Source organism: Syngnathus scovelli, chromosome 13, assembly GCF_024217435.2.
Source record: "Syngnathus scovelli strain Florida chromosome 13, RoL_Ssco_1.2, whole genome shotgun sequence".
Taxonomy (NCBI): domain Eukaryota; kingdom Metazoa; phylum Chordata; class Actinopteri; order Syngnathiformes; family Syngnathidae; genus Syngnathus; species Syngnathus scovelli.
This window is the reverse complement of record NC_090859.1, coordinates 14,782,205-14,799,560: the sequence shown is the minus strand read 5'-3', so window position 1 is coordinate 14,799,560 and position 17,356 is coordinate 14,782,205. Positions and strand designations below refer to the sequence as shown.

Here is a 17,356-nt window from a genome sequence, read left to right as displayed (position 1 = left end):
ATTTGAAAAATCTTTCAGATAAGAATCCAATATTTCTTTGAGTGGCATATTTCATTTAGCTCTGCAACAGTGAGTTAAATCACTCCATTCCAGAAGGTGGCGGTAGTGCACCGCGAGTTGTTTGACAACTGTCATGAAATAGAAGAAGAAGAAGAAGACGTTCAAGGTAATGACACTCAGCACCATGATTGGATCGTTGCAATTAATGCCACACAGCCATCTCCTTAAAGTAAGCCAAACTTTTTGCTGTTTGAGTCAATATGTGTGTCATTTAATGCGCGCTTCAGGTAAATATTGTGCTAATATGCCCTGTGAAATGATCTCCATAAACGTGTTTTAATGGAGGCCGCCTTTGGTTCCAATTGACCCCAGACGGGATCTAATATGGTAAAGAAAAAAAACATATTAAAGCACACAACGAGGGCTTTCTAAATGTCTAAGTATTGTCCCAATATGCCCACATTTAATGACACGATGACCCCAAAATAGGTTTTGTCATTGATAAAAATATGAAATCAAATTTCTAGGATGATTGGGATTGTAACTCTGGATAGTAGTTAAGTATGTACAAATTTCCTCATCAAGGGCATTTTGCCATGTAACTTCAAATGTGTCATCACTTTAACTACTAATCAAATATTTTGCACGCTGACGCATGTCAAAGTTATGGCCACGCCCATTTCTTGGATTAATTTGGATTTTTTGGCTTCTCCCTCACGCTCCTACGCGCTCCTATTTCCTTTGTCCTTGAGGAAAACTCCATAATGGCCCAGAATTCCGACTCGGTAATATGAGTCACAGCGAGTTGCAAAATCACTGTGGAGGAAAAAAAACTTTTTTTTTTTTTTAGGAATATCATAAAACATCCATCCCCTGGAGGCAGGAGGCGATAAAAAGAACATTTCAGGTTGATGCCGTAACGGCTGTGCCGGCTGACCCCCTTCCGCCCTGGCTCGGGGGCCCCTCGGCATATCAAGGCAATTGCATAACAGGCGCAGGAATGCCGAGGGAATTGGACAGAAAGCGGGGGGCCCCGCACTCGCTAGCTACGTGACTTGGACAAGTTGCCTGTAAAACTGACTACAACAAAAATCAACGTTTCTTCCCAAGCACATTGAGAAAGAACACGTCACTAAAGCGGCCATTCTCAACACGTGTCCGCTTTCTCAGCTTTTATTTTTCGACTTGCACACACGCACACAAAAAACTTTTGTTAAATAATAAATAAATATAAGAAAATATTCAGCTTCCTTCGAGTTTTCAAGTAGAGAAAAATACCAATGGGTCAAAGGAGCCAGCGTGACTCCATCCTTGATGCTGTCACAACAAACAGACAAAATGTTTGTGTGTCAACGTCAGGGTTACAATGCGGGCTTCCCCAAAAATGTTTCCATCCTAAATGGCGTCACCTCGTGTCTATGAATCGTTACGAACGACAGAACTCCGTCTTTTGGATGTTTTCTAGTTTTGGATGCTAACGGGCACGGCGCGGCGCGTCGCCTTCCAGGTTGCTGAGAACGAGCAGCTCGGGCGTCACTTCAGGAAACCGTCGTCCGCCACCTTCGAGAAAGATCCGGCAAAGAGTCAGGCTGGCGCAGCTACGCGTAGGCGGCCACCGCCGCCAGGATCTGCAGCGCCATGGACAGGCAGGGCACCTGCGCCGCCAAGTAGGACAGCGAGCGGGTGGGCGCCGGCAGGGCGGCCAGGTAAGCCACGCTGTGCAGCACGCGGGCCGCCGTGAAGGCCACAAAGTGGAGGCGGGCCGTCGCCAGGGACGGGCCCGTCATGGAGTAGATGGCGCCCAGGAACAGAAACGGGAAGATGTTCTCTATGTCGTTCTGGTGAGCTCTGCGGTGGGAGAAACAGTGTCAGCAAAGTCCACGAACGCTAGGACCAGCGTGTCCGACGGCGTGGTGCCTTACCGACGGCATCGTTCCACGTCGGGGTCCAGCCTGTGATATTGCAGTCCTCCGTGCCTCATTGCGTCTTCCGGGTTGGCAAAAGCCTTCCATTTGCAACAAAATAACACCCGTCAGGAAAGTTTCGGGACAGATTCCGCATTCACTCGCTCACACGTCCATTCATCCAGGCATTCTCCTTTCATCCACAAACCTAAATTTCCATCCATCCATACAGAGCCTCACTCACTGCCTCACTCACTCACTGCCTCACTGCCTCACTCACTCACTCACTCACTCACTCACTCACTCACTCACTCACTCACTCACTCACTCACTCACTCACTCACTCACTCACTCACTCACTCACTGCCTCACTGCCTCACTCACTCACTCACTCACTCACTCACTCACTCACTCACTCACTCACTCACTCACTCACCTTCTTGCGCAGCCTGAGTTGTCCGGTGATGAAGGCCAGAAGGTACATTTTGAGGAGCAGCACCACGGCGTAGAAAACAAAACAGGAGAAGACAACGTTGTTTGGTAACATGACGGCGATGAGTTGAAGTTTCCTTGCGGTGCTCGCGGCGAGACTTCCAGAGAATCCGAAACGAGAGCAGGAGAGCCGGAGAGCCGGAGAGTGAAAGTTGCAGCAGAGGGGGGGCTGCTATTTGTAGTGTGCCTGAGACCGCCCGCCCGCCCGCCCGCCCGCCCCGCAGCCACTGACTCAAACGACGACGACGATGATGACGACGGCGGCGTATTATTCACGGTGGCTGTCTGAGGTGGCGAGCCAAAGAGTTCATTGAGGATTCTGCCGTGTTTTCCCCACACGTGAGGTGTCCAAACATGCATCACCGCTGCCCCCGGCCGGGACAGAGCCAATGAGGGCGAAGAGGCGCACCAGATGTTTTGTTTTTTTTTCTTTCCGGAAACCCTTTTGCAGTCAGGCTGGCAAAATATGATGACTGCGGGCAAAATAGGAGCGCGCATGCCTCACCATTGCTTGCGACACTTGCAAAGTTTCCACTGGAGCGCAAAGTAGGATGTTATTATTACTCATGACAACATCAGAGGAATGATCACCTCAGCCCTACTTCTCTCACAAACACTTTCGCATTTTTTATTGTATTTCTCGTTACAATGACAATCCAGGTCCAAGTCCGGGCCGCGGTTTGGCTTTAGCCTCAGATGCCTCCAATCAAGCTCCGATTGATTCGAAGCACCTCTGGACCCGGCCGGACCTTCTGGACCTTCTGGACCTTCTGGACCCGGATCCAAAGAAGCCGTTGCACGGGTGAGTCAGGCGTCGGCCGGGTGTCGTTCATGCGCTTCACGGTGCAGTGAGCGTTTGTTCTTCTCCAATAATGACAGCAAAAAAGGCGTGACATGATTTGATAATAACATCTTTAATAATTTAAGCAAGGCATCAGTACACCATGTGCACACACGCACACATACACAATAAGACGTCCCGTTGAAATGAGGCCAACCACTGTTGATGATTTCAAAGCATTTTCACAAATGATTCGAGGGGGAAAGAAATTTCCCGCCAAGCTACGTGCTGTGACACCAGCGAAACGCACACAAGCGGAATTCCAAATGACTACTGCACTGTCAAAGTACTCCTTTTCAAATAATGGAAAAATGTACTTCTTCGGTGAATATTGATTTGTGTCGCTGCAGCGAGTGTGTTAAGGCAGCATTCAGTTTTGGAACTCATTGATGTGCTAATCTATGCTAATTAACGTGAGCCAGTCAGTGGTTTGCATTATATGTTAGCATTAAGCTAGCCTGACCTCACAAACTTCTGCTGTTCAAATTTCTCTAAAGTTGAACATACGAGTAAGGTGCATTTTTATCGTTTGTTAATATCTAATAGAACGTACTGCTGTCAGTTCAGTCTACATTTTCGAACAAGATTGCACGTAAACACCAAAAGAGGGAAATCACTTATCAAACACTGAATGTAGTGAAAGGGATTACTTTTTTTTTTAGAATCAGTACTTGACATTTATCGGAACTTTGCCACCCGTGAGTTTTTGTTTTGTTTTGCCCAAATGTTAGTTTGCACTGCACGTGTGCATGCTAGACACTTGTGAGACATTCTTGAGGGCGCCGACGTGTGTTTGATTGATGGTGTTGCGGTAGCAGGTTGCTACGCAAGTTAAAAATAGCCACCCTGACAACAAACAAAAAAAACAAGTCCTTCACATCTCTGGGCGGCGTCGCCTGCCGTTTACAGCCATGACATTGTGAGCTTTGAAAAAAATATATTTTAGGGGAAAAAAAACGAAAAACATTGCGTCCTGCACGTTTCCAATCTACTCACGGCGGTCGGTCACCCGTCTTCTTCCAGGCGCAAAATTCCTCAGCTGCGTGGGAGGGAGCGGGAAGGCGCTGTCGGGAGAAGCAATCGAAGAAGGGGGGAACATTGAGGATGATTTGAAAGGCAGCTGTCGTGAGAAAAATGCTGACGTCAGCCACTTGAAGAGTACCAAATTGTCATCACCGGATGCACGAGCCGGCCACCAGAGGGCGCCCAACGCCTTCGCGACGTCAAAGCGCTCTGGTCTCGGCTTCGATCTTCCTCTCCCCGTGGAGGCCGTCGGGGTCGGCCGGGACCGCCGTCTGCCTCACGGCGATCTCCGGACCCCCGCCGTAGATCCCCAACAAGTATTGCCAGGTCTCCTCGGAAATCTGTCCGTAGTCCGCACCTGAGGGGACGGACGGACGGATGGACGGACGGCATCATTCTTGAGCGACGCCGCGGCTGGATTTCCCGGAGACTGACCTTGCTTGAGCTGAACGTGTCCTCCCTTCATGACGGCGATCTTACTGTTGTCGATGGCAGCGGGGGGCTCTGCGTGCGCGCAAAAGCAGCCGTCAGAAAGTCAATGCGGCCAGGAAGGAAAGAGTGGGAAGAACTTCTCACCCTTGTCTTTGCCTTTGACAAAGCTCTCCCATTCGCGGAACCACTGCATGCTGATGCACAAGATGACAGCGGGCGCCTCCTCCGCCTGAAACTCTTTGTTGAGCTGCGACGCCGCCAATTGAGCGTTAGGGCGTCGTTGGGACCAGCTGCACGGCAAACTTTTTACCTTGATGAAAGTGTCGATTTCCGTTTTCCTGCGTTTGGCCAGCGCCTCCAGCTCCACCTGGCAGATGGCGCACACGTACAGGTGGTTGACGGCGGGACCGCCTCCGAAACTGCACACGCGTCGAATGGGAACAACGTTAGCGCTTTGGGGAACACAAGGAGTGTCGGAAACATTTACCTGTTGTATAGGTACTCCCACACGTTCTGCGGCACGATGACCACCAGGTCGTCCACGTAGTGGTATTTGTTAGGAGGGATGCCTGGGAAAGGACGGAGTGAGGAATTTGCTAAAGTATTCAAACCCTGGAGGACGCCACGCCTCGCCACGCCACGCACCTCCGTGGTGACAAAGAAAGGTGTGATTGGAGATGGGGCCCGGTTCTGCAAAGGTGTTGAACTTGTTGAGCCACTCTCGCGAGATGTAAAACTGCAGCAGGCTGGGCTCCTTGGCGCTGGCCAGGGCCACCACCTTCTGCCGCTCCCTCACGGACTCCTCGCTGCTTTTCCTGCGCCAAATTTGTTTTTATTTAGAAGACGGTAACTCGAAGCGAGCACACTCGGCCTCTTATTGGTAGCTTACCTGTAAAAGAGTACGTAAGCTTCGGCGTTCTGCACCACCGTCTCGTGGACCTCCGTCACGTACTGGTCGTCGAATTCGTACCACTGACCGTTGATGACGTTCTGGCAGTAGGCGATGTAGTGTCCGCCTGCGGAGGGGGAGCGCAAGCGGCGTTTCTTTTGGATTTGCTAAGCGGGCGCAAGCGGCTCGGGTGCTTTGCTGCCGTCGTACTTCCGGCGGTGCCGTGGTGGCAGATGACGGAGAGCAGGTCGTACGTGGTGACTTGGGACGGGCTGTCTTTGGCCAGGAAGGGACGCATGTCCAGGCCCTCCAAGGGGAAGGACACGTGGTTGCCGATCTTGAACGAGTACATGACCTCGTGGCGGAAACGCTTCAGGTGGATGCACAGGATCTGAAAAGGGGCGCCGACAAAGTTGGGAAAAACTCGTTTGACACGTTCCCGAAAAAGAAGTCAAACCTCTGGAAGTCGGAGGACTTTGCAATATTTGATGCCGTTTCTCAACCTGCAAAATGATGACATGCATTGAATAATTTTTTTATTTTTTTTTTAAATCACTGCGGCAACGTGTCGTGAGCGTCCACATACTCACTTCTTGCATCTCTCACAGCTGTACATGTTGTCGCCTGCAAAATGAGAAGAACAGCAGATGCGCGTTCAAGGCCGAGTGTTTCCCTCTGCAAATGGGAAGCGAGCGAGCGAGCGAGCGAGCGAGCTGTCCACCTTTGAGTTCGTCGGCGGCAAAGAAGGCGGCTAGGCAGTCCTCCAAGGTCACCATGGGCCCCCAGAACCAGCTGGGTATGCACGAGACCACGAACCTAGCCCCGAGCAGACGCTACGTTAGCCACGTTAGCGCCGGTCGGCGGCGGCGTTGTGACCGACCGGCGAATGGAATCCATGATGAAGGAGATCCAGCCCTGAGAGCCGTACGCGTCGGGACACGCGTTGGTCTTGACGGGCAGGTTCTGATGGATGGAGGAGTGGAGCTTGGCCAAGTCTTCTTTACCAGGGATGGGCAAGGACAGGTCTTGGAAGGTCTCCACTGTCGTAGACACCTGCCGGGCGGCGGCGCAATTCTCGTACCCGTGGACGATGTCGCTGGATGAAGTCACTCACCCTGTCGCAGGTCAGACACTGGACCAGGCTGAGGATGGAGCCGTCAAAGATGTCGGAGATGACGCTGCGATAGAGACACTGTTTCTTCTTCCGGGAGGTCAGCGGTGGGTGAGCTGGAAAGAAAAACAAAAGTTGCTAAGGAAGTCAAAATGTAACTTCAATTGCGCTTTTGAGTTGAACTGTTTTCTCTCATGTTCCAATGCTGATGAGTAAGCAGAAAAAAAATATCTCTGATGCTTATGTTACAGATGATGTTTGAATAACTGGAGCGAGCCACCTTTCTTGTACGGGTACGAGGAGGCTGCAGAGCGCAGCGGGCTGGAGGAGAGTTTGGAATGAAGCTCCTGAAGGGTTCTCACAGGGCTGCAGGGGCTGGAATGTGGCGGCGGTGGCGGCCCCACTTCGTTGTCCGGCTCTGCTCAAATGCATTTGGTTTGCATCATGTAAAAAAGTAATCATAATAATCTGACAAATGTTCTCACGTGCGGTGCCCATTCCTTCTTGTCCTTGATTGTTCTCTTGGTGTTGGACTTCAGGAAGCTCCTGGACCAGCTCTTCCTCCTCAGCGCTCGCGGGAACCGCGGTGTCCACGTCGGCGTCCTCGTCCATGTCCTGGGAGGTTCCGCGAAGGGGCGAGCCGGAGACCCGCCTCTCCTTCAGCCTCTCTTTCTCCGAGATGCCCACGGGGCCGTCGCGTTCATCCTGCGCCGCCGTCTCGCCGCCGCCGCCCGCCTCGCCGCGGTCGGAGCTGGAATCGCACGACAGGAAGTCTTCCTCGACAGGCGAGCGGTCGTCGTCCAGCCTCTCGTCGCCGTCGCTACTCTCGCTGCCGCCGCCGCCGCCACCGCCGCACTCGGTGAGTGGCGCCTTCAGTTCCTCGTGGAGCTGGTCCATCAGACAGCGCAGGAACTCTTGCGTGTCCTTTTGCAAAGTGACAAGTCATTGGCAGATGGAGACGAGCAATTGGGGAAAGCGGTTACCTGTTGGGCGTAACCGCGAAACATTGGGTTCAGAAGCTTGACGCTGTGGGACAGGCTGGTCGGGACCACGTAGCTGGGCCTGCAAAAGCGTGGTCAGACACCCGGCCTCGCCGTCAAACTGCTTTGGATGACTTACCGATTTTTATGCCACAGCTCCGAGATGAGTTTCTGGTAGCACTTGCAGAGAGCCGGCTTCTTGTCGGTGCGGACCAGCCCGGCGCAATCCAGGAAGTACTGCGTGAGAGGAGGACTGCTCGCAAACGACAAAGAAAAAGAAGGAATGCAATGATTGCTGATGAATCACAAAATGATGCCGGACGCACTCACCAGTTGGACAAGGCTTGAAGAGCTGCGTTCATGTAGCAGGAGTTGCCGATGTTTTTCATTCCTGTTAAACCTACCCAAAAAAACAAAAAACAACAACAATGTGATGATGAGGATGTGGAGTGTTCAAGGGAGCATACCTCTGGGTTTGAGCTCGTCCTCCTCAGACTCTGAGCCTTCTTCCTCCCCCATGGCGATGGGCACTGCTTTTAGCAGGTAACCAAGCGGCGCTGCTTCCTGCGGGGGGGGCGAAAAGTGCTCTGTGCTGTTTCTGCAGATCACAGCTGGCTTAATAGACTCACACCTGCTCAGGTGTTATGTTGTGGTGGTGATGGGGGACGGTGGCAGGCACCAGGGCTGGCGTCACGGGGGGCCTGGGCTCCAGAAACACTTCCCGCTCGCACACATAGCACCAGATCCTGAAGGTGGTCAAGTTCACCGTCAGGTTGTGCTTCTTGGCCTGAATGAAAGAAAAAGGGCCCATTTACCTCCGATTTAACAATGTCGCTGATCGAAATGCACCTTTACCTGTGCGTGCAGGGTGCTGTGATCCGAGTAGGATTCTCCACAGCCAACATATGGGCAGTCATTCTAAAGCAAGAGAGCGGTCAGAAAATGTATTTTTATAATGGAGTTTGTGGGATTTTTTGTGGACCTTAAAGATACCTCAAGACAGGCCCACAGGTTGGGACCCACAACGCCACATGATTGACAGGTTCCCTGTACGAAGAGACAACACACACTCGTGTTCGTTCAGTCATCTATTTCTCAACTTCAGTACACAATGTGACAAATGCATGATCCACCTTGGATTTGTGAAGAAGATCGTCTTTGGTAACCTCCCCGATGGAGTCTAAGTGAGGACAAAGGTCTTGTTCGGCCATTCTCGTAGATTAGCTGGAAAACAACAAGTCAGATGACAAGCTAACACTAGCTTTCATCGATGGCACAACCGGAATCTAAACGCGACCTGGCGTAATAACGGCATCATGGCATTCTCAAATGTAAACAAAGAAAATAAAGGAAGGGGAAAAAAGAGGCCTGCAGGAGTGGAAGGATCGCTCGAGGAAGGAGATCCTTCTACAAATGCCAAATCACCGGCCGCAGCCATGACATTTATAAATTCGTAATTACCGTAAGGTGGGACAGTTGTCACGGGAATCTCACTTTCATAATGCACGGAGACAAAGCACCGTGGATGCAGACGAGGCGATTGAGCCGAATGACAAGACAAGAAATTGCCCCCCTTCCGACCCAAAACAACTCACTCGCTCGCTCACTCGCTCACTCACTCACTCACTCCCCTTCTGTCATCGAAGCGTAGCGCACGTCACGTCGCAGGGCTGGGAAGCAGCTAGCGACGTGACGTCACGCGAACGCACGATTTTTAAAATAAAAAAATAATGTATGAACATAAAATACATAATTGTTGTAGTGATTTGAAATCATTTGCATTGCTGTTAAATGAATACAATATAATAAACGATCATGTTATGCGACAGTTGAAATGACGTCGAGTATTTTATACGCGGAAAAGCTGATCCTGAGTATGCTAGAGACGTTTTTTATTTGCACGAATGAATTAAGAGCAGCCGTGAAAACTGATTCCAGATCGGCCAGTCCCCAGCACGTCGGCAGGAGCGAAGCCTCGCGGTATTTCCGTTTCGCAGCAGCTCTCGCTCCTCCTTTTAGCCTGAACCGACATGGTGAGTGCACGGTGGCATTTTCTCAGCCGATCTTGTCGGTGTAGTATCTGCTTGCATCCTTGTCTCATCGTCACGTTTTAAGCCGATTAGTTTGTCGGACGATTACGCGGGGGTTGTTTTACGTTTACACGGTGTTATTTGTCGTCGCCATTCGTTTGCATTTGTGTTGGGCTTGAAAGCATCCTCGGTCATTACCGGTGCTAGCGCTAGCTTGAATGCTAAGGTTAACACGCGGTGAAAATGCTTCATTTTTGCGTGTATGTCCCTTCCGCCTCGTTACTTTTTATATCACCGGTACGTTGACTTTTTTGCTGCGTTTGAAATGCTTCATTTGACGACGGCGTTGCGTCGGAGGCTTGCCAATCAATAGCACAACGAGGCCTGCTAAATCGTTTGGAAATGGCCAAGTCGTTTAACGGGTGAGACGGTTCTTTCTCAATTGAAGCCTTTTGAGGCTCTTCGAGCTGCAGGCATAGCGCTTTATGATTGTCCTTTGTGGCAAAGTTGACCCATTTACTCCTGTCTGGACTTATTGGGCCTTGTTAATGCAACACGTTTCCACAATCATGAATCCATTTGTCTTTGCGTTACAGCCTAAAGGAAAGAAGGCAAAGGGGAAGAAGGTGGCACCGGCCCCGGTGGTGGCCAAGAAGAAGGAGGTCAAGAAAGTGGTCAACCCCCTGTTCGAGAAGAGGCCAAAGAACTTTGGCATCGGTGAGTGGGCCGACGAGCCTTTGCCGGATCAGAGATGCTGCGCAGATGATGATTTCGAATATTTGCTATCTTACCACCACTGAAGACAACCTTTTCCACCAAGATCGCTGATGCGCACTCGCACAGTTAAGCAGTTTGTGCGTGTGTTCGATGTCCCGCTTGAGAACCTTTCTCATTGTCGTACCGCAGGTCAGGATATTCAGCCCAAGCGTGACTTGACACGCTTTGTGAAATGGCCTCGCTACATCCGCCTGCAGAGGCAACGCTCAATCCTCTACAAGCGCCTGAAGGTGCCGCCCGCCATCAACCAGTTCACCCAGGCCCTGGACCGACAGACAGGTACGACCCAGCCCCGTCGCCAAATTTTCGCCGATCGGGTCTCGGCCGTTGCAATGTTGACGCCTATATTTGTCTTTTTTTTTTGTGTGTGTGCTTGATCCTGCAGCCACGCAGCTCTTCAAGCTGGCACACAAGTACAGGCCCGAGACCAAGCAAGAGAAGAAGCGGAGGCTGCTGGCCCGCGCTGAGCAGAAGGCGGCCGGCAAAGGAGATGTTCCCACGAAGAGGCCCCCCGTCCTGCGTGCCGGTAAGCGATGGAGTGCGGCTCTGCTCGGAGGCCTGGTCCACATGAACACGGGGGTTGAGTTGAGTCTGCTCGGCAAACACAAAAGCGACCTGGTCGAATTTGCCTCCGCTAGCTTGATGCTAACATGTAATGGGAAAGTATATAGATGGGGTAACAGAAATGAGCGCATATATTGCTCTAACGGACCCGTGTCATGTGAACCCGGCCGGCCCCTCGACGTCCAAGTGGTCCGAATGCAGTGATGACTTGAATTTCTTCACCTGAAACTCATCTTGATGCTTTATGAGCTTTTTAACCCTGAGCGTCGCCAGCCCCAAGCGACCCATTGAAAACCTTGTCGAGCGTTCCGATGTGACCTCTCTTCCGCTATTCGCCAGGCGTCAACACGGTCACGTCGCTGGTGGAGAGCAAGAAGGCCCAGCTGGTGGTCATCGCCCACGACGTGGACCCTATCGAGGTAAGCGCGCCAAAGTTTGCCTGTTGAGACCTTCCCTCGGCGATGATGTCTGAATTTCTTCACCTGAATGATCACGTGTGGATCCAAACATACGAGCTTTTTAACCCTGAGCCGAGCAAGCGACGCACGGAGTCAAGTGCTTGGGGGGAGTGATGCTAACCCGGAGTTTTGTCACCCCCACTCTTAGTTGGTGGTCTTCCTGCCCGCCCTGTGCCGCAAGATGGGCGTGCCTTACTGCATCGTAAAGGGCAAGGCTCGCCTGGGCAAGCTGGTACACAGGAAGACGTGTACCTCGGTGGCCTTCACGCAGACCAACCCGTAAGTGGAGAAAAGCCAGAACGTCCCGCCCGCCGCCTTGCTCACCCATGCCGCTTTTCTTTCCAGTGAGGACAAAGGTGCCCTCGCCAAGCTCGTGGAAGCCATCAAGACCAACTACAACGAGAGATACGAGGAGGTAAGACCACTCAACTTAAACGACGGTCCCGTGCCATAATTGAAAGGAAAATTGTCGGCCGCTACACTCATCGTGGCGTTTTGGAAACGTGACCACGGCCATAAACGTGGAAGCGCTTTTGCGTCTTTATAGTGATGCAAAACGTGGCCCTTGTGGTTTTGCAGATTCGTCGTCACTGGGGAGGCAACATCATGGGCCCCAAGTCCACCGCTCGCATCGCCAAGTTGGAGAAGGCAAAGGCCAAAGAGTTGGCGACCAAACTTGGTTAAAATTGTTTGCAATAAAAATAGAAAATCTATGTTCCAACTTGGCAATGTTTTTTTTTTTTTTTTTTTATCTTGCCTGCTTTGAGGCATTTGTTTATGCTGACGGGTGAATTGTCACATGACGCCACAAAATTCCGTCAACTGGACCGAGTGGAGGTTTCTACCAATTGCACTCAATAAATTGCTCCTACTGTATTTAGCATTCTTTATTAACGGCAAAGATAGAGTGACACGTGTAGACCAGAAATAAATCAAGCACAAACATCAAAGTTTTTTTTTATTTGTGGCAATTTTATTGCATAATTTAAAAAAAGAAAGAAAAACTGACACCAAGACAAATTCTGCAGATGCATTTTACAGTTTGATCTTCTTGATGAACTTTGCGTACCACATGTAGGCGGTGGTCGCACACAGGCCGTACCTGGAAGACACAAAACGCACACGCTAGCTTTCCAGAGCTGGATAATCAAAAGACGTGACTCAAAACACGACTTGCCAGGTGATGATGTACTGCAAGTGCTCATTCCTCAGCGTCACCCTTGTCTGCCCGCCGACTGGTCCGCCCGGGATGGTGCTGGCTGGAACACAAGTCCTTTTTTGAATCACTTTGCGCCACAAGCTAGCAGCAAAGCACTACATTTGACTCCAAACTCTCTGGTCACATCCCGTTTAACATTACCAAAGTCAGCATCAATGAAGATTGGTTGAGCTCCCGTCACGTCCGACATGGCTTCCAGGTCACGGAAGTGCCATCGGTTACTGTCGGGGTCGTTTTTAGGCATAAAGGGCTTGCGGGGCTCCGTCAGACGGACCACTCCGACCACCTCCACCTCGTCGGCCACCTGCAAACATGCGTGTATTTCGCTTAGATGAAAGTCCAGGGGTAAAAAAACATGGGGTGCTCACCTGGCCCTTCATCCTGCTTTCTGGTTTGATCTTCTGCCTGGGGACGTAGCCTCGGTTCACCAGAATGGTGATGCTGAGACATTATATTATAAATGAGTGTTATTTTTGTTTGGTGTTACTCAATCTTGCATTTGCATTACCCGAGGTCCGTGCAGCGAAAGGGCGTGACCACGTTTGCGCCCGTCTCGCCGCTGGACGTCAAGCGACCCGCCTCCCTGGCCTCCTTCTCGGGGTCGACGGGCGAACGCGGCAGGACGTACAGCTCCTTGTCGTGCTCGTAGCGGCCGCGTACTCGCACCCGCCTGTACTCCAGGCCCGTCAGCTCCAGGGGGCTACGGAGGGGAGACGTTAGCGCGGTTACCGCAAAGGTCAAAGGGTGGCGCTCTTACTCGATCGGAAGCGGAATGGGCTCGGCCGTGGTCAGTCTGGACAGCTCGTCGATCAGCTGTAATTTCCACTGCCGACGCTTCACCTTGATGCAAGTAAAAATAATCACGATAAATAGTCATTTGGAATCCATTTTCCCGGCCTTCATCAATTGAAAACATTTTAATCGATTGATTTTTGGTGCTCCGAAGACACATCAAGGGAGGGGCGTGTTGCATACCTGCCAGGTACCTAGGCCAAAGGTGGTAGCCGGGATGAGCAGCAGGAACCATTTAAGAAAAGTGTCTTCTCCGGTCACTGCCACCGAACTGGACGAATGCCGCTGTGCCAGCCACCTGACTGGAGAATTAACATGAATAGTTAGAACCCTTCTACCTACCACCTTATGTGTTAGTGAAAGTACATGATACCATGACATTGCCATCTTGTATTTGTGAAGAATGTAAGGTAACATCAGAGAAACAATCAAATGAGAAAAAAATTGGTAGGAATTACCATTTGTTGGTCTGTAGAGGGGCTGTGTCCGCAGGTAAAGAGTCCTCTTGACGTGAACGACACTCGTCTGCAATGATATTCATTCAGCAAACATTTGATGACAGAAAACCATACACGCTATGGTTTATTTTAAGTCTCTATGAGAAAACTTACGTGATTTAAAGTCGTCAACGCTCTGCTGTAGGAAACCAGGAGCGTTTTGAGCGAAAACATACCGAAACAAGGTGCAACCTTTACTACTGGGTCAGCTACGTAAGGAACATGTTAGTACGCTTATGTACCTCGAGCGCACCCCCCTCCCTCCGCTCTTTTATTTATGTTTTTAATATTTATTGAGACTTGTTTGTTAAATTTTCTGTATGACATTGTCAACAGTGTATTATTATGTTCATTTGCAAATATAGAAATAAAGAAAATAAAGTTACGGTGCTAATGCTAAGAGAAACTGGGGAATTATTTTTTTGTTACTACTTCCGGTATTTTTAGCCAAAGAACTGCTTCCGGGTCCGTCACCCTCCTCGTCCCGTCCACACGTGTGCTTTCGCATGGCTAAGATTTCTATGTAAAGAAACAATTGAATTAAATTCAAAAGCGTCCCTTTCTGACATGGATCTCGCGGCAAGGGACTCGTACATCCAGAAACTGACAAGTAAAGTGCTACATCAGCGGGAACCAAAGAAGAGGCCAATCGGTAACGTTTGTTGATGTATTAATTTGTTACACATAGTCATATGAATAGGTCTCGGACAACTTAATGCACTACTTTGTATTCGAACACATCTCGCATTGATTATTCCTGGAGGTGGCCAAATAAACGTGAAGTATGAACTATGTCATTTTATTTTTTATAATTCAGACTTTTTTCTCCATCAGTTCCTTTTAATGGCAAGAAAGACGGCGGTCCACCACAGAAGAAGAAAAAGTGCAAAAATAAGTCATTCAAAGATGAGAAGAAGCAGAGTGTGACACCTCCGAATAAGTCCGGTCAGGCACCAGCACACAACGGACTCTTGAAAGTGAATGCAGCACAAATAGCAGAGAAAGGAGGTACACACTTGGTTTTTTACTTCTTCCTTTTATTGTTGTCAAGCCAACTTAGGTTTGTTTCTCCAGCTCTTAAGCACCAAATAGTCTTTCTTATAAAATGTATGACACGTAAGATAAATATGTTTTTTTTTTATATATATATATAATTCAGATAGTGGATAGATGGATACTCAAGATAATTTTTCTCCATCAGTTCCTTCTCAGGGCAAGAAAGACGGCGGTCCACCACAGAAGAAGAAAAAGTGCAAAAACAAGTCATTCAAAGATGAGAAGAAGCAGAGTGTGACACCTCCGAATAAGTCCGGTCAGGCACCAGCACACAACGGACTCTTGAAAGTGAATGCAGCACAAATAGCAGAGAAAGGAGGTACACACTTGGTTTTTTACTTCTTCCTTTTATTGTTGTCAAGCCAACTTAGGTTTGTTTCTCCAGCTCTTAAGCACCAAATAGTCTTTCTTATAAAATGTATGACACGTAAGATAAATATGTTTTTTTTTTTTTTTATATATATAATTCAGATAGTGGATAGATGGATACTCAAGATAATTTTTCTCCATCAGTTCCTTCTCAGGGCAAGAAAGACGGCGGTCCACCACAGAAGAAGAAAAAGTGCAAAAACAAGTCATTCAAAGATGAGAAGAAGCAGAGTGTGACTCCTCCGAATAAGTCCGGTCAGGCACCAGCACTCAACGGGCACTTGAAAGTGAATGCAGCACAAACGGCAGAGAAAGGAGGTACACACTTGATTTTTTACGTCTTCCTTTTATTGTTGTCAAGCCACCTTAGGTTTGTTTCTCCGGCCGGCCCTTAAGCACCAAATAGTCTTTCTTATAAAATGTATGACACGTAAGATAAATATGTTTTTTTTTTTTTTTTTTTATAATTCAGATAGTGGATAGATGGATACTCAAGATTATTTTTCTCCATCAGTTCCTTCTAAGGGCAAGAAAGACGACGGTCCACCACAGAAGAAGAAAAAGTGCAAAAACAAGTCATTCAAAGATGAGAAGACGCAGAGTGTGACTCCTTCGAATAAGTCCGGTCAGGCACCAGCACTCAACGGGCATGCAGCACAAACGGTAGAGAAAGGAGGTACACACTTGATTTTTTACGTCTTCCTTTTATTGTTGTCAAGCCACCTTAGGTTTGTTTCTCCGGCCGGCCCTTAAGCACCAAATAGTCTTTCTTATAAAATGTATGACAGGTAAGATAAAAATGACAAGAAGTGAGCTGTGTTGTTGAACACAATCCATATGATTTGCTTTTAAGGAGTAAATGTGAAGGCCACCTTCTCTACCTTCGATGTTCTACGGAAGAAGCTGCACGACATGATTGAAGAGGCCAAAGCACAGGTATAACGACGATAAGACGGAGGCTAACTAAGGGCTTTCACAATAAGAAGCATTTGTCATTTTATTTTTGGCAGGCCGGCCCCAAGGAGGCGCTGTCGGAGGCGGCCCAAGCCAAGCGGGCTCGGCGCATAATGGAGCGCGAGCGCAAGAAGCGAAAGAAGAAGGAGTTCCAGATGAAGCGGGCTGCCGAAGCACAAGTCAAAAGCGAGCAAGCCGAGGAGAAGCAGAAAGAGACGGCCGCAGCCCCGGCGGCTCCGACGGGCGCCGCTAAGCGGCAAGAGACCGCCGTCATCTTCAACACGGTTGAGACGGTGGAGGACATGTACGTGGACAAGACCCTGAAGAAGGCGGCCAAGAAGCGGAGTGTCAAGGGTCAACTCACGCCGCTGTCGGGACGCAACTACAAGCAGCTGCTGAGCCGGGTTGAAGCTCGCAAGGACAAAGTGGATAAGCTGCGGCAGACGGACGAGGCCAAGGCCCGAGAGCTCGAAGCCAAGATGAAGTGGACCAACGTGCTGTACAAGGCCGAGGGCGTCAAGATCAAGGATGACGAGGACATGCTGCGCGCCGCCCTGGCCAACAAGGAGAAGAAGCGCAACAGGCGTAAGAAGCAGTGGGAAGGGCGCAGCAGCGCCTTGGTGGAGAAGATGCAGAAGAGGCAGGACAAGCGGCGTAGGAACATCAACAAAAAGAAGGCCACCAAGGTGGAGAAGAAAAAGCACAATGCCAGGAAGAAGGGCAGAGTTCTGGCCGAGGACCTGAAGAAAGCCAACTTGTAGTCACATTGCAAATGCTGGCTAGTTTCATGCGAGAAGCAAAATGAGACTAAGAGCCAGCTTTTGTTTGAGTGGGGCTGGGTTTTTTTTATGTCGTTAATTGGCTCTTTGTGTGTTAAAAAATATATACTATATTACACTGGTGATGGTTGAATATTTCATATTTATTTATCACACTATATGTGTGTGTATGTCATTTTAAATACCTTA

General features: G+C 49.6%; 5 protein-coding genes and 3 non-coding genes across 14 annotated transcripts; 5 read left to right on the top strand and 3 right to left on the bottom strand.

Annotated features, from left to right (window-relative positions):
- Window positions 1-1,144: 1,144 nt before the first annotated feature.
- ptges (prostaglandin E synthase) lies at window positions 1,145-2,757 on the bottom strand. Its single transcript, XM_049738375.2, has 3 exons — window positions 2,341-2,757; window positions 1,923-2,005; window positions 1,145-1,848 (listed from the first exon to the last, which is right to left on the bottom strand). The coding sequence occupies exons 1-3, from the start codon at window positions 2,449-2,451 to the stop codon at window positions 1,599-1,601; spliced, it is 444 nt and encodes a 147-aa protein (XP_049594332.1). The 5' UTR covers window positions 2,452-2,757; the 3' UTR covers window positions 1,145-1,598.
- Window positions 2,758-3,291: 534 nt separating this feature from the next.
- usp20 (ubiquitin specific peptidase 20) lies at window positions 3,292-9,323 on the bottom strand. Of its 5 annotated transcripts, none has more exons than XR_007485410.2 (26): window positions 9,134-9,323; window positions 8,806-8,896; window positions 8,666-8,719; window positions 8,528-8,590; window positions 8,304-8,459; window positions 8,140-8,236; window positions 8,003-8,072; window positions 7,812-7,925; window positions 7,676-7,754; window positions 7,178-7,616; window positions 6,973-7,110; window positions 6,696-6,808; window positions 6,462-6,634; window positions 6,303-6,397; window positions 6,172-6,205; window positions 6,039-6,084; window positions 5,792-5,972; window positions 5,582-5,708; window positions 5,338-5,507; window positions 5,180-5,261; window positions 5,003-5,111; window positions 4,837-4,939; window positions 4,696-4,764; window positions 4,400-4,618; window positions 4,234-4,301; window positions 3,292-4,161 (listed from the first exon to the last, which is right to left on the bottom strand). XR_007485410.2 is itself a non-coding variant. In XM_049738341.2 (25 exons), exons 2-24 carry the CDS (start codon window positions 8,881-8,883, stop codon window positions 4,461-4,463), a joined length of 2,748 nt encoding a protein of 915 aa, XP_049594298.1. In that variant the 5' UTR covers window positions 8,884-8,896; window positions 9,134-9,323; the 3' UTR covers window positions 3,292-4,301; window positions 4,414-4,460. The 5 variants fall into 5 exon arrangements, 2 of the variants coding, with proteins under 2 accessions (XP_049594298.1, XP_049594297.1); XR_007485412.2 differs by having other exon boundaries at window positions 4,414-4,618; XR_007485409.2 differs by having other exon boundaries at window positions 3,292-4,301.
- A 342-nt stretch (window positions 9,324-9,665) lies between these two features.
- Window positions 9,666-12,222, top strand: rpl7a (ribosomal protein L7a). Its single transcript, XM_049738364.2, has 8 exons — window positions 9,666-9,705; window positions 10,299-10,419; window positions 10,609-10,758; window positions 10,865-11,005; window positions 11,383-11,462; window positions 11,650-11,780; window positions 11,847-11,916; window positions 12,081-12,222. Exons 1-8 carry the CDS (start codon window positions 9,703-9,705, stop codon window positions 12,183-12,185), a joined length of 801 nt encoding a protein of 266 aa, XP_049594321.1. The 5' UTR covers window positions 9,666-9,702; the 3' UTR covers window positions 12,186-12,222.
- On the top strand, window positions 10,460-10,534 carry LOC125980248 (small nucleolar RNA SNORD24). The gene has a single exon (XR_007485563.1). It is a non-coding gene; the product is annotated as a small nucleolar RNA SNORD24 (small nucleolar RNA).
- On the top strand, window positions 11,239-11,311 carry LOC125980247 (small nucleolar RNA SNORD36). The gene has a single exon (XR_007485562.1). It is a non-coding gene; the product is annotated as a small nucleolar RNA SNORD36 (small nucleolar RNA).
- LOC125980246 (small nucleolar RNA SNORD36) lies at window positions 11,500-11,577 on the top strand. The gene has a single exon (XR_007485561.1). It is a non-coding gene; the product is annotated as a small nucleolar RNA SNORD36 (small nucleolar RNA).
- On the bottom strand, window positions 12,067-14,411 carry surf1 (SURF1 cytochrome c oxidase assembly factor). Its single transcript, XM_049738360.2, has 9 exons — window positions 14,124-14,411; window positions 13,971-14,037; window positions 13,696-13,814; window positions 13,478-13,560; window positions 13,229-13,420; window positions 13,089-13,161; window positions 12,862-13,024; window positions 12,679-12,760; window positions 12,067-12,603 (listed from the first exon to the last, which is right to left on the bottom strand). The coding sequence occupies exons 1-9, from the start codon at window positions 14,181-14,183 to the stop codon at window positions 12,537-12,539; spliced, it is 906 nt and encodes a 301-aa protein (XP_049594317.1). The 5' UTR covers window positions 14,184-14,411; the 3' UTR covers window positions 12,067-12,536.
- Window positions 14,412-14,453: 42 nt separating this feature from the next.
- Window positions 14,454-17,290, top strand: surf6 (surfeit 6). 3 transcript variants are annotated; one of them, XM_049738347.2, is made up of 7 exons: window positions 14,455-14,661; window positions 14,844-15,017; window positions 15,211-15,384; window positions 15,579-15,752; window positions 15,949-16,110; window positions 16,288-16,370; window positions 16,445-17,290. In XM_049738347.2, the coding sequence occupies exons 1-7, from the start codon at window positions 14,577-14,579 to the stop codon at window positions 17,147-17,149; spliced, it is 1,557 nt and encodes a 518-aa protein (XP_049594304.1). In that variant the 5' UTR covers window positions 14,455-14,576; the 3' UTR covers window positions 17,150-17,290. The 3 variants fall into 3 exon arrangements, with proteins under 3 accessions (XP_049594307.1, XP_049594304.1, XP_049594305.1); XM_049738350.2 differs by lacking the exon at window positions 15,579-15,752 and having other exon boundaries at window positions 14,454-14,661; XM_049738348.2 differs by lacking the exon at window positions 15,949-16,110.
- The last annotated feature ends 66 nt before the right edge of the window (window positions 17,291-17,356 follow it).